This window comes from Crocodylus siamensis, chromosome 2 (genome assembly GCF_052110815.1).
Source record: "Crocodylus siamensis isolate JL-2025a chromosome 2, ASM5211081v1, whole genome shotgun sequence".
Lineage (NCBI taxonomy): Eukaryota > Metazoa > Chordata > Crocodylia > Crocodylidae > Crocodylus > Crocodylus siamensis.
In genome coordinates, this window is record NC_143396.1 from 37615026 (window position 1) to 37630517 (window position 15492).

The following is a 15492-nucleotide window of genomic DNA, read 5'->3' on the forward strand; positions in this document are numbered from 1 at the left end:
GTGCCAGAGGAACACGATACCTGATTTTCAATTCCCATTTAATAGACAATCAAACTTTGATTGACTATATGCCTAGGAAATATTTAAACAAACCAGAAAAATCTCCCTAGAAAAAACCTCGAGACAGAACTGAATTACATTATTTGTTTTAAAATCTACTAAATGTTGCATTATGCTCAACGATTTACTTCTTGACAACAGTAGATAAGCATTCTAAAAAGAAAAAAAGTTAGTGATCTTCTGTAGCCAGCATTCAAAAACACTCCAAGTACAAGAAACTTTAAGGCTGCAACGAAGTGACAAAACATAAGCCGCCACTTGATTAAAAAAATAAATAAATGAAATAGCTTGTAGTAGCCCCTCATATATTAAAACCAGGAAACTAGCCTCTGGCTGCTACCAAAGCAGCAGCAAGTGCATCATCAAGACACTCGAATTTTAAATCAAAATAACTATTATTTTGCTTGTCAAGGGTAAAATCTTGACCCCACAGAAGTCAATGCTTGTCAATGACAAACCTGTCATTTACTTCACTGAAGTGGAGGATGTCCCCTCAAGGTTGAGGTAACATTGCATCATCTTACTCAGTCCTTAAAAAAGGGTTCAAGTAAGTCAACATTTAAAACAGAATCAAATAAATGGATAAAGAAGCAATACTGTAACTGGCAGGAGGAGAGAGTCAGGGTCCAGCCAGGCACCAGAATCCCTCCCACCCCTTCAATGAGTCTTTGCCATAGCAGAGGCAGCCCTGTGCCCAACAGTATAACTTGTGTGCTAGGGGAGCAAATGGGGCCCAGAAGCAACTCCCAGGTAGCCCATACCACGGGCCTACTGCCACCAGAGCCAATACTACTGCAGCAGCAGTGGGAGCTGCTGCCTTCAGTGTGCAGGGTGCTACAGCAGGTAAGCCTTGCCATTCCCTCATCCTCCAGCTCCCCCACCACCCAGACACCGTGTTTCTGAAAAAAAATGATTAAGAGAATGTTTTCCTTTTGTTTCACAAGCAGCTCTCATTTACATAAATGGGAGCTTTCAGTACAGGTCAGGGAAACTGAACTGGCTGCAAGTACATTCATATCACACCCATCTCCCAAAGCATCTTACAGTAGACCACTCAGAGGGAGGAGAGGAATATTAGGGAAGTACATTCCCTCAAAACTCCCTATTATTTAAAAAAGAATCCTTAAGCATAAATCTTTTTGCTCACCATTCTGGCTTGATGTCTGTACATGTCCGGATATAGTTTTTTGTTGTAAGGACAAATTCATTATAGAGCACCCATTCAGGTTTGTGGTCAAGAACAGTGGAAGGATGCAACTGCACCACTTGGTTGTCTTTCACTGTTAGGTAATGCCCTGTTCGCTCCAAATGTGCCACCTAAATTAAAGGTGATAAAATAAGATGAAATCAACCTTTCATTATGCAAAACAGATTTCTTCCAATGTGTTACGTTAAAGACTACTTATTTCCTATACAATTTTATAAGACACTTGTGGTCTTGGAAATACATATTTTTGTCCAAAATGAGTAAGTAATCTTTACTTTTAAAAATGTCACATGCATTTGGCACACTGCTTGCCACCCAAAAGTACCTATTTATATTACTAACTTATTTTATATGTTTCTGTCAGTTGCCAAAGAACACATGCATTTGAACAAAACACAACTCTGAACAAAACACAAAAACAAGTTAATTGTTATTTTAGGACAGAAGTCACAAGCAAAACATTATGTCAAATATGGGTTCTATGAAATCTATGAAATTTCAAAGACATTAGGGCTGGAAGGAACCTCGGAAGATCATCGAGTCCAGCTCCCAGACCGAAGGGCAGGAAGTCAGCTGGGGTCATAGGATCCCAGCAAGATAAGCATCCAATTTGTTCTTGCAAGTGTTCAACGTAGGTGCTTGAACCACCTCCAATGGCAGGCTGTTCAGACCTTGGGGGCTTGGACAGTAAAGAAATTCTTCCTTATGTCCAGCCTGAAATGGTCCTGTAGTAGTTCATGACCATTCAAACTAGTCATAAGGTCTGGCGAACAAAAGTCCCCCCCCACCCCGGCTCTCAGCCTGTCATCATAAGGTCTGTTTTCCTGACCTCTGATCATGCACGTGGCTCTTCTCTGGTCTCTCTCAAGTTTCTCCACATCCTTTTTGAACTGTGGAGCCCAAAACTGGATGCAGTACTCCAGCTGCGGCCTCACCAAAGCCAAGTACAAGGGGAGAATGATGTACCGGGATTTGCTTGAGAAGCATCTATGGATGCAAGCCAGTGTTTTGGTCACTTTACTAGCCACAGCATCGCATTGAAGGCTCATGTTCATCTTGTGGTCTATGATGACCCCCAAGTCTCTTTCTTCTGTAGTGCTAGCCAGTGTAGCACTGCCGAGCCTATAAGGATGCTGCAGGTTTTTCTTCCCAAGGTGGAGAACCTTGCATTTTTCAGTGTCAAACACCATCAGGTTCTCGTCTGCCCGTTTGCTGAGCCTGTCCAGGTCAACCTGGATTACCTGCCTATCTTCTGGTGTGGATGCTTTGCCCCAAAGTTTGGTGTCATCGGCAAACTTGCCAGTCCGCTTCTGACTCCAATGTCCACATCATTAATGAAGATGTTGAACAATATGGGTCAAAGGACAGAGCCTTGGGGGACCCCACTGGTTACAGGGCACCATGCTGAGTGACTTCCATCAATTACTATCCTCTGGGTCCAACCACGGAGCCAATTTCCCAGCCAGCGGACGGTGGTGGAGCCAAGGCCAAAACTGGCCAGTTTTGCCAAAAGGTGATCATGGGATACCAGATCAAAAGCTTTTTTGAAGTCAAGATATATGACATCAATCTCTTCTCCCTCGTTCAGGTGATAGGTCACCTGGTCATAGAAGGAAATGAGATTGGTCAAACAAGACCTACCCGCAACAAACCCATGCTGGCTATCCCTTAGGATGTTAGCCTGGGCCAGTCCATCAAGGATGGCCTCCTTAATAAACTTTTCTAAGATCTTCCCCAGGATAGAAGTCAAGTTGATGGGCCTATAGTTTGCCAGATCCACTTTCCTCCCTTTCTTGAAGAGCGGCACCACATTGGCCTTCTTCCAGTCTTCGGGCACTACACCAGAGCATCAGGAGTTCTCGAAGATCCGTGCCAGAGGCTGGGCTATGATGCTCGCCAGCTCCTTGAGTACCCTGGGGTGTAGATTGTCAGGGCCGGCTGACTTGAAGGTATTCAGCTTCTCAAGGTGTTCCTTCATGAGGTCAGCATTGATGGAGGGCAGGGGATCTCCCTCACCCAAACCGCCCTGACCTGTGGTGAGCATGGGCATCCTATGGGACTGATGAAAGACCGACGCAAAGAACCCATTTAATAGGTTAGCTTTTTCCTGGACATCAGTTGTCAGTTGCCCCATCTGGTTCAGCAGGGGCCCAATGTTGCCCTTGCTTTTCCTCTGGCTCCCCACATACCTGAAAAAGGACCTTTTATTGTCCTTGATGCTCAAAGCTAGTTGGAGTTCAGTTGCAGCCTTGGCTTTCCTGGTTTGTTCCCTGCAGGACTGGACCAGTGCAGAATAATCCTCCTTGGAGGTGAATCCCATCTTCCATCCTTTGTAGGCCTTTCTTTTTAGCCTCAGGAGGTCTGCTAAGTCCCTGGAGAGCCAGGGGGGCTGCTGTGTCCTCTTGCTGGGGGATGGAATAGACCTAGCTCATGCATTGAGGATCGGTCCCTTGAGGAGTAACCACTCTTCTTGAACTCCCATCTCCCCCTGGAGTCATGGTCCCTTAAGGCCTCACTGACCAGCCTCCTGAGCTTGTCAAAGTTGGCTTTTCTAAAGCCAAGGACTTCTGTGTTGCTGACTGACTTGCCAGCTTTATGGCAGATGGTGACGCTTATCAGCTCATGGTCACTGTCACCCAGCTTCCCATTGATCGCTAGGTTGCCAATTAGGTCATCCCCAGTAACCAGTACCAGGTCAAGCAGCACTTTGCCTCCTGTTGGCCCACAGACCTCTTGAGTCAGGTAGAGATCATCCACGCAGAAAAGGAAGCTTTGCGACCACTCAGATTTTGCTGAGTAATCCTCCCATGAAATGTCCATGTAACTGAAGTCACCCATGACAACCATGGTCCTGGAGCATGCGGCCTCAGCCAGTTCCCAGGCAATCTCCTGGTCAAGGTCTTTGCTTTGGTTGGGAGGTCTACAGTAGACTCCCACTGTTGTGTCCCCTGTGCCGTGTTCCCCACGGATTTTAACCCAGAGGGTCTCCAGTCATCCACCCTGGTCGCCAGTATCAGCTTGCAGGGATGCGTAGCTTTCCTTAACAGAGAGAACTATACCCCCTCCCCTTTTATCTACTTGATCTCTCCTGTACAGGGTATAGCCATCTATACCCGTGGTCCAGTCATGGGTGGAGTCCCACCAGGTCTCCGCTATCCCTATGACATCTTAATTATTTGCATTAACCAGGATGAGCTCCTCCTGCTTGTTCCCCAAGCTCCTGGCATTTGTGTACAGGCAGGCAAGTGTCCCCTTGGGGGCTCTTGCCTTGCCCACAGATTGTACCAGGACTGAGGCGGGGTGGACTCCCTTAAGTGCCTTGGCCTGCTGGCTTTGCAAGGGTTGCTCAGCAAGCCAGCAGTGGTGGTAGTCCCCCCATCCCCCAATGGGCTTAGTTTAAAGCCCAGTGGAGCAGGTCAGCCGGTCTGGCTGAGAAGTGCCTCCTCCCTAGGGGAGAGAGGTGGAGGCCATCTCTTCCCAGCAGCTCACTGCCTCTCTCACCAAAGAGCGGGCTGTGGTCATGGAAGCCAAAGCCTTCCCTATGACACCAGTGCCGCAGTCTTTGGTTGACTACATGGATCCTCCTCTCCCTCCTCAGCCCATACCCCGAGACTGAGAGGATCGATGAGAACACTACCTGTGCCCCCAGACCCTTTAGCCCCGCTCCCAAATCCCTGTAGCGCCTCATGACTCGGCTGGGAGTGCTCCGAACTGTGTCATTGATGCCCACATGAATAAGAAGCATAGGACAGTGCATAGGAAGCAGCAGAATTCCCGGGCTAAGGGGTCGGGGCGGCAGATCGCACCTCAGTCCCCCTCAGGATGGAGTCTCCCACTACAAACACTTTACATTTTGTCTTGGGGAGAGCAGGGGCAGTAGCTGCAGTTGAGCCTGTGTTACCTGCGGGATCTGGCAACTTAGCAGGCTCTGCTAGAACAACGAGAGGTGCGTACCTGTTGCTAAGCTCCGGTGGGGCAGGGACCTTGGTAAGCTCTGGCGGGGCAGGGGCCTTAGGGCCCTTGACCACCTTGGTCCATGACCCTGACTGGACAGAGCGGGAGGTCCCGGAGTCCTCCTTTGTCCTGGAGGGAGACTGTGGTTTACCCTCCGGCTCCCAGGGGAGAACAGCCTAGCAGTAGGAGTCAATCTCCTGCTCACGTTCCCTGATGGCACGCAGTCTCTGGACTGTGGCCTGGAGCTCCTCCAGCTGGCATGCCAGAGACCCCAAAAGGGAGCAGACACCACAAGGGGAGGTGGCCATGCTCCCAGGCCCCAGAGCCTGAAGAGGCGACAGGCAGCCCCTGCAACCGAGAGCCAGGGGCTCCGTCTGCGTGGAGCCCAGAACTATGGGCTCCATCTGGGTGGCCGTCTCTGGGATGCCGGGGGGGGGCCACAGAGCCCGAGGGGACCCTCGGAGTGCGGCGCATGCCCAACTGTGTCATGCCTCTGGTAGGCTGGCTATGGCTAGGACTATCTACCCTGGGGGGTTCACAAGCAGGGTCTTGGGCCCTCCCGTGCACCCTCCTGTGCAAACTCCGCACTAACTCGCACACCAGCAGACAAGCGCACCTGTTTATGCAGCCTGTTCACGGAACCCCGGTCGCATGGCTGTCTGGGGGGCTGGGCGAAGTAGGGGCCTGGGTGGGGCTTGACCCGGCCCAGCTTCACTCAGCCGCCTCCTCCCACCCTCTAGGGGTTAACCCCTCCCACCACGGGCCCTGCTTGCCTCCGGCTGTGCTGGGGGTCAGTGAGGGTCTCCGCGACCGCTGGGGGGTTTTTGGGGGGGCTTCAAGGGAGCAGGGGCGCAGCAGGCTTTCGCCCACGTGTCTCTCACTGCTCCAGAGCCTAACTCTGGAGCCTAAATGTAAGCTTGCTAACAAGTTTAAGTCCAATTTATTTCCAAGCCAGTATTGGTCCAACAAGGACATCTGTTTTGAGTATACTAGGTGCAGCAGTTCCTTCTGGACTGATAACAGCAGTCAAATTGTCATCATTATACCACTTTGATAGTACTTTCCCTTGTAATAGAAATGTTTACTAAAGGTCCTGAAAATCTGATTCTGAAAAATAAACCCAATAGAAAAGCTGGAGATCTAGTATGTCAGAAGGAAGAATTATTGTGGAGTTACAGCATAAGACCAACTGGATTCAGCAACACGAATTAAGTCAATTAATTTGTCTGCCAAATTATTCATATCTGTGAAAGTATTGCAACACTTAAATTCATTAGGATTTGGTAAAGCAGAGTTTCTTAACTGGATAGCTCTACAAGTATAATTAAACTTAAACATAAAAAAAGTCATTCTTATACTCAGTTTTTTTTTTTATTGAAGGCATCTTCTACTGCCAATAATTTTATCTACTACAAAGATATTAAAAAGTGACCAAAAAAGAAATATAGCAAAGCTGGAGCAGTACAAATTGTGGAGTGCACGCATTCTCTATATCTTTTTTTTTTTTTTTTTGGTGAATCAGTCTTTGGCCTCTTTTGTGAACTAGATTTTATATTTATGGATTGGTCACTAGATTTTATAGTTAACTGTCTGAAGAATTTAACAAAAATCTTAGTCAAAAGATCTGCAGGGAACTTTTAATTATTTCTCCTTAATCAGCAGGAATCCTGGTCTTGTGTTAAAATTGCAAATTCTCTGATTTAAAAACCCCAAATCTGCATTTTTCCATGATTAAAATGAGACAATACTATATATATAGATATCAGTTGAACACAATGTTTTACTGCTTTAAAACTATAAATATATCAATCTGGAAGCCTAACAGTGCCTCAATCACTACAGTAAAATAAATTCTAAATACAGATAAATTTTGGCATTTGATTTTGAGTTCTCTCATGGAAAAATCAGAGCTCCCCCTTTGCCCCCCAGGACATGGGTCAAGCTGTAGCTGTCCCCTCTGCTGTTTTGTGGCACTGCACAGCCCTGATAGGTCTGTCCTTTTCCCCTGTCCACCCCATCACTCCTCATTCCCTTGCGTACCTCTGACCCAGAGCCCTCCCCTTCATCACCCCAGTCACGCCAGCTAGAGTGGAGCCCATGGTGGGGGGTGGATGGGATGCAGACTGCCCTGCTGCCCTTCCCCTGGGGGCCTCCACAGTGCAGTGGGTGAGACTCAGCACAGGAGGTCAGAGCAGGGCTCGGGAGACGTGGTGTCACCACCAGGAGCCCTCTGCCTGCCTGGCAATAGTGGGGGACACAATTATGTGCCACCACCTCCACTGCTGCCAGGCACCAGAACTCAGCAGCCTACTCTGCCCTCTTGTGCTGGGTCTCACCCACTGCACTGTGGAAGCCCTCCAGAGGATGGCAGCAAGGTGGGAAGCCCCAAGCCCTCAGCTGCCAGCCCCCTCCAGTAGTGCACAAAGCGTTGGGGAACCAGCCCCTCCGCTGTCCCTCAGATGAGCTGCCTGTGACTGTTCCCACTCCCTGCCTGGGGCTTGCAGCCACACATTCCTGCCCCAGCACCAGGCCCCAGGCACAACCCTGGCTGGGCAGCACCCCCAATCCCAGCCCTACCCAACTCTCTCTCCCTCACTATGGGGGCCTCAATCTCCCTTCCTCCACCACAGACTTATCTGAGGGAACTGCTCTCCGTGCTGCCTGGCCGTCACATGCATGTGTAAGCATGCACATGCATGTGGCACCCCCTACCTAGCTACTCTCCTTCCACTCCCCCCTAGCCCAAGGATGGGCAATTATTTTGGGTGGAGGGCCACTTAATGAGGTTTGATGTGCTTGAGGGCCACATGGGCAGCCCTGCCCCTTGACAGTCACCCCACCCCCCTGGTTGCCATCTTGGAACCAGAAGTCTAGCTCCTAACCCCTGACCTTTGCTACCCCAAGTACCTCTCCTTTCTCTCTGGAAACACTCTTTCTGGGAGGGGGGGGTTGCTATCTTAGAACCAAAAAAAACCAAACAAATCATACACTAGAAGTCACCTACTATAATGCATCTTTTGTAACAAAATTAAATTATTTTTGTTATGATTTGTATTTGTGTACTGTATATAGAAGTGATTGCATAGTAACTTTGTAGTGTTATATGTGTCAGAGGTATGGGTATGCGTGCGTGCGTGTGCGCAAGTATACACACACAAGTATGGCAGAACGTGGGGGGGTGAGCGTGTGGGGGTGTGGTGAAGTGTGTGTGGGGTGGTGTTTGTGAGGGAGTGTGGCATCTGTGGGGTGTGAGGAAGGGAGGGGAGGTGTGGGAACTCCCCCCCCATGTTTCCCTCCTGGTGCAGCAGCAGACAGGGGCGCTCAGGGTGCTCTTGCCTGATGGCATACAGCTCTGGCCAGTGCTGCACATTGCAGCGAGGAGCACAGCCCAGCCAAGCCACCTCTATGGCCAGCACTCCCTGCCATGCACATGCAGCCCCTGCACTTGCACGATGACGGAGGGAAGCTCCATGCACCGGAGCTGGCTGCCTGCACCGCTCCCTGCTGTAGAGGTCCCAGGACTCTGCCGGGAAACAAGCGCTGGGGGTCCTCTTTATTTCCAGCAGAGTCCTGGGACCTCAGTAGCAAAGGATGGGGAAGACAGCTCGCTCCAGTGCATGGAGCTTCCCTCTGGAGCTTTGCAAATGTGGGGGCTGTGTGCGCATGGTGGGGAGTGCCAGCAATAGAGATGGCAAAGCTGGGCTTTGTCCTTGATGCAATGTGCTGCACTGATCAGAGCGGTAGACCACCAGACACCAGCGCCTGCAGTGGGCATGATCACCCCTACCTGCTGCTGCTGTCTTCCAGCACTGCGTGCAATGGGTGTATGTGTGGGTGGAGGGGAGGGGGGTGTCCTCCCACTCTACCCCCTCACTCTCCCCTTCCCTCACACCCACACCCTGCCCACATGAGCTCCATGCTGCTGCCACTACCCTGGTCACAGGTTCCCCACTACTGCCAGCCCCACGCTCTAGCCCAGCTGCAGCTCCAGCCAACCCCCACCGCCTCCCTACCTGGTACTCAGAGTGACCAAGACTGAGAATGCTGAGCAGGTCCCCCAGCAGCTGCAGCAGTGGCAAAAGCAGCCCTGCCTAAAAGCTGTGCACTGACCAAGCTGGGCTCTTCTGCCCATGAGGGTGGGAGTGAGCCACAATGCAGTGTGTTGGCAAGGGGAAGTGTATACTTGGGTGCCTCACGCTCATTCTGTCAGGAGGAAGGGCTGGGCAGGGTACAATTAGTTGGTGGGTCCTGTGGGCCAGATGAAAGTGCCTAGTGGGCCAGATCTGACCTGCAAGCTGCATTTGCCCCTAGCAGCTAGAACTCTTCCAACCTACAAGGGAAAACCTGCCATTTCCCATGTCTTTCCCCTTAAAGAGAGAAAAACAGTGTTTTTCCTGTAGCGAATGGAAAACCCGGGCCCCTGCTCATAATTTAAGTCAGAGTATTTCTGTGGTTTTAGAAGTAGCAGATCATTATCCAAATGGGGAAAAAGTGTAACTAAGAAATATCAAAGAAGCTATGTGGTTTTCCACCTTTCACAATGGAAATCCAATGCAAGCCCCAAGAGAATTTTCCTCTTTGTATTAACTTACCTAATATTTCTAAAAGGTCGACTGCACTTATCAGATTCCTGAAATTAGGAAGTGGTATGTATTTTCATTTTAAACTCAAATTATACCTATTTATAAAGAAGTTATTAGGTCTGTTATTTTTAATTATTTTTAAATAAATCACAATCGAGTATTCAGCAACTTAAGTAGCAGACAAATATTTTGAAAAAAATTAAGCCTTCTTTTAGTGTTATACCTAACAGGTTTCTTCCTCATTTTTAAATTAATAAGTCTAATAAGATAACCTAAATTACAGTTTATTTTATATGCAATATTGAGAGTTTTTATAATCTGATAACGGTTTCATTGCGATAAATTACAAGTCACACAATGGAAACAAGAGGCAATGTGCAACCACACACACGTACCTGCATAAAATAACCAGTAACCAAAGCCTTTCTTATATTGATGTAATAGTCTCTGCTTGTAAAATCTGTGCTTCTACGAGGCAAATTAAATCTATCCATGATTCGTGACAGCTGTTGGCGTACATTGTCTGCAGACATCAGGGACCTGTAGTTAATGAAGTTGTCATAACACCACTGAACCGACTCATGATCTGCAACATTAAAAAACATGAATCATCCAAAAATGAATTATTTTCTCCAGTTAAAACAAGTAAATAAAATAGTGACCAACTGAAGACTCCTTTACATTGCGTATGAAATAAATGCACGAGGGTCATTTACTAAATTACAGAATCAAACAACGATGATGAGACTATCCTTACTATATAAATGTACCATGTATAAAGTATTTCATATACACACACACACACACACATGCATACACACACGCACGTGTGTGCGCGCGTGTGTATTATACACGCACAATGTGATATTGTATTCAATTAACAGCTACATATAATTCATAAAAACATCCTCTTTAAATACTGAACAATTTTACATCTTTGAAATTTTGAACTAACATTTCTAATGCTGGAAAGAAAAATTAAAGCAGATTTCTGTGGCTAGGCACACGTTACTAGATTTGTAACGTTTCAAAAATTCCATACCTCTAGAGTCCTATATTATTCAGAGTAGCCAGCTACCAAGGCTACACATGAACTTGTACTACATTTTATGCATTTCCTAGTCCAAAATAAAAAAGTGTTACTATCTTTGGGTAGCTATCTTCTCAAAGCCTGCACAGGGAACAGACCCTCTTCCACAACTGACAAAGGAATTCAGCTACAGGGGAGAAGTAATTTCAAGTTCTTGCTCAAAAAAGGCAAGGGTGTCCTTCCATTTCCACTAGATCGGCTTCATTTTGAACAAGCAAATACTCTGGAACAGGAATTTGACCTCCAATCTCTTCTAGCTTAAACAAATGCCTTAGCTGTTACGCTAGTCAGTCTCTCCCTCATTCTCTGGCTCAACAAATAGTTCTTTATTGGAACAAGAACAGTTCTGAATGAATGTTATTGAAAGAGAAGCAACCCAAACTATCTATCCTACATTATAAGCTAGAAAGTATTATTTCAGTGCTAAATGAGGACAGAAAGCTGCCACTCTCCTCGGTAGGGCATTCTGAAGTTCTGTATATGGGGTTTGTTGGGGGGTGGGTGTTTGTAAATCATCACTATTTTCACACTCCAGATCAGGTAGGCAGTTAATTTAAAATGTTTCCAAATACAGTATATGTACATTTAGTAGCCATATCATATCAGAGGATGGACTAATCTGTAGAATTTTAAACCCTCAAACTAAGAACCTAATGGGATCTGTGGAAACAGTGCAAGGTTCTCCAAATGATGAATGTTTGCAAAAGCTTGTCAGTCACAGTTTTTAAAGAAAAGCTATCTTTAGTTTCTTCTACTAAATAACATAAATACTCTATTCCTTTATTAAAGTTGCACATGTGGTTACTGTAAAACAGTGGTGTAAAAATGCACGTTTATGTTAATATGATTTAAATAACCAGCCTTCTTTAGTGGTAGCAGAAAGAGTAAAGATAAGAATAAAATAGACTCAATTCTGCTTCACAGTCGTTAACCACAGCTGTTGGCCAAATCTTCGATTTGTAAATCTTTTAATTTATTAATTATAAGAAAAGATACCACAGGTGGATTATCAAGTTCCAGGTTAATCTTGCTCAGCCATTTAAATGACTGGTTGACTTTTAAAACAGGGTAAATTCATCACAAAAGTCATTAATAGAAAAAAAATATACACTGAAATCCAGCGTGTCACTTTTATAGTAATGTTTCAAAAACAAAGCTCTTATCTTCACCTCTCTGTCACTTTGATCTTGCGCATGCTGCCAAAATACTCTCAAATAAAGATTGATTTTATTGGAGAAGAGCATACTGTGTTTGTATAGATACATACAGATCATAGTAGCAATACTCCCATGATAAATTACAGACTCATGTGATAAACATATCTTTCAATGCTAAAAAAACAACCTGTTCTCTGTCCATCAATACATCTCTAAGACTTATTCCAAGCCTTTAAGCAGCTTTAAAAAAAATTACTCTTTTCCAAATGAGACTGGAACTAGCAATATAGCTCACCCAGATCTGAAATGCCCTTTGCCTTACCCTACCTAAAAGTTACCTCTACGGGAACAAAATTCAGTCCTGCATAGATTTCCTATACCTCTTATCACAGAATCAAATTCCTCAAATGTTTAGAAAAAGTAAATTTCTTGCTGTATAGTATTACCCACTTGGGGGTGGGAAGTGTTCAGAGGGTTGAAAGGGCAGATACAGATTGCTACTTTAGGTAATTTTGGAAAGATTTCACATTTATTAATTTATCTCAAGAACTGAAAAAGGGATGGACTAACTACAGGTTAAAGAATATCAGAAACTTAGTAGTCTCTAGGTCCATCTGTAACCTTCACCCACAGAACCAAGTGCCTAAGACCTGAGAGACAAATGAGAGAGCAGCAGTAGTAGAGGAAACTAACAGCCAGAAAACACAATTTAGGAGAACATACATGTGCAGGCCTTAATGCATCAATCATCCAGTAACATGAAATTACTTCCAGATGAAAAAAAAAGGAAACAGTGACAGTCCTGCTTACTAAACGCTAATGTATACATGCTAAAATCTTTTCTTTTACAGAAATGCTGGAGTATAACAATCTGATTTCTTTGAGATAGGATCTCTTAATTCATATTTGACAACAAGCTCTTATACAATATCACATTAAAACCTGGGTTCATACTTACTTTGTTTGAAAGCATGGTAGACATTCAGCAAAGTCAAATGATCTCCATCTATGTGGGCAAACCTCATCTTGGCTTCATCTGCTGCTTTCTTGGCTTCCGTGGGGCGAACAAAACACTGTGGGACTAAACAAGGTTGGTATGGGCCCAACACAAACGCCCATATCGATGAGTCACGCATTCACAGATAGAGGAACAAGGCCTAGCTAGGTCAGTTCACAGAGCATAGGGCAGGGCAGGATGGCCTCCAACTGCATCTTGGACTGTTTACTACCTTGATTTGGTACATCAACACCTAACCACATCTGTAAGACAAGAGGGTTTCAAAGCTACAGAGTACCTGATTATTTTGACTAGCACTATAAATAGGCATCAAAATCTTCATACTGAAGGCCATCAGGATTGTCTAAATATACTAGAAGGTTCAATAGATCTTAATTTAAGACGCAGTGCTCATAGCTGTACCGATACTACCACTGAAGTGACAGTGAATTTCTAAGAGGGGGTCTTCTTAAAGAGACTCTGAAAAGTCCAGGAATTTTCAAGCTATATTGCACTATTTGTGCCAGCTGCACATCAACTGTATTATCAGCCTGCTAGTACACAACTTCAGCAGTGTTCTGTCACCTCCAGCAGGTATTGCTATCAGCACTGGTATACAAAAACAAAAACAAAACAAAAAAAAACCTTATATGAATGAGAAAGTGTCAACAGGTCTACAGTTGTGATGGTAGCGGTAGTGGTGGAAGGTTATACCGCCCTTTGGTACTATTTGAAGTAAAAATCCAAATCTGAAGGTCATCAAGTTCTACCTAGCCTCATGGTCTCTTACATTATTTGATCCCTCAAGAATACTTTGACATGTATTTGAAACCAGAAATATTAAGTGCCAAAATCTAAGAAAACTATGGACAACTGAGTCAACAAATAGTTATTCCAGCATCACTTAGTTCACAGTTTGTCTGCATTCCAAGAATAATCTCCCCATCTTCGTAGGTTTGTTAACACTGACCTAAGTTCATATAACTTTGAAAGTTTTCATGCATCTTCTCCCCATATAAAATGCTCAGAGTCTGACTTTTCTTTAAGTCGACCACATGTTAAACAAAAACAAATTAGCTAAGCTTTTATATAAGCTTCAAATTTTAAATAATTAAATGCTATGAATCATGAGAGATGTACAGCCCTGTGTCCTTCATTTTACCAGGCACAGAGGACCATGCACATCTCTTCACCCCTAAAGACCACATACCTCATCATCACACTTCTGCATATATCATTTGTCCCTAACAAATAAATGGGTCTTTTTATTTTTTTTTATTCATATAAAGCTTGAACATGTTATTTTTAAATACCAGGTATACTGCATGGAACGCAGTAAGAGATGGATAGTACAATATCAATGCTAGTGAAGTACCATGTTGTTCAATTCACATGGTAAAACGAAAAAAACCCCAAACCTTAAAGACCAAGGTACGGTATAAATGCAGGTGCTGAAGGAACACCCGTTACTTTTACAGTTCAATATGTGAAAACAAAGGAAACCAAGTGTTCTTTAAACATCTAACTTCAGTTAATAAAGACAAATTCAAAATTGTACTGTCACTGTATTAGCTCACTGTTTTGAATACTTACACAAAGCATGCGCCACAAAAAAGGCACATCGTTACGAGACTTCTGCCACAGCAGCAAGAAAATACAGTGAGTCCAGGAATAAATGCTGCAAAATACCCTAGGTTTATTTAGCTTAAGACAGACCCTCAAAACTCTCTAAAAAAACCTTTTGTACAAGGACTTCCTACATGAAGTGAGATTTAACTCGTTTTATGAGCTGTTGTGTTCAATAACGCTGTGCCTTCCTCCTTTGTTGTTCAGTTCCTCCTTTTATCCTAAACAGCTAATCTCTGAATCGATACCAGACAGCTCCCATTTGTGCTTTCTCCAATACAATGAGTCTAGTTACCAGCACAGCTGCCTGCCTTGTAGAACATCCACTAAAGATAACGGATCTGGGGGCTTTAAAAGGACTATATTTTAACTGCAGCAAAGAATGGGACCATCTTTCAGCAGCTTTTTGCATGTTACCACTATGCTAAAAGCTACACATGTATTTTAAAAAGCATGGATTGTGAGGGAAGAATCTAAATAAAAAAAAGACTATAAATTGCAGCTGAAGACAACAGGAAATATACTAGACTATTTGACCAGACTACAGATTCTGGGGTGGGTAGGAAGGGGAAAAAAAGATGGACAAAAGGCAGGCACCAACCTACCACCACCTCCGCAAATAAAAGTTACCATTTAAATTAAAAAGAATTATATTCTGCCCTGCCCATCTGCTCTGAGTCTGAACAATCATAACTCTACAACAAACATTTTAGCTTGTTCTTAAAAAAAACAAACAACTTTTCATATCATAATATACTACAAGACTAAGCTGAAGAAAGAAATTTTACACTTATCCAAAACATTTTTCTAACCGTCTA

General features: G+C 44.8%; 1 protein-coding gene across 1 annotated transcript in view; it reads right to left on the reverse strand.

The window, feature by feature from the left end:
- Positions 1-15492, reverse strand: part of DHX15 (DEAH-box helicase 15) — a 100528-nt gene that overhangs the window by 905 nt on the left and 84131 nt on the right. The window contains exons 11-13 of the mRNA XM_090035710.1: positions 13010-13132; positions 10200-10390; positions 1208-1377 (exon numbers count right to left, since the gene is read on the reverse strand). Coding sequence (XP_089891836.1) covers positions 1208-1377; positions 10200-10390; positions 13010-13132 — 484 coding nt within the window. The remainder of the gene's footprint in view (positions 1-1207; positions 1378-10199; positions 10391-13009; positions 13133-15492) is intronic.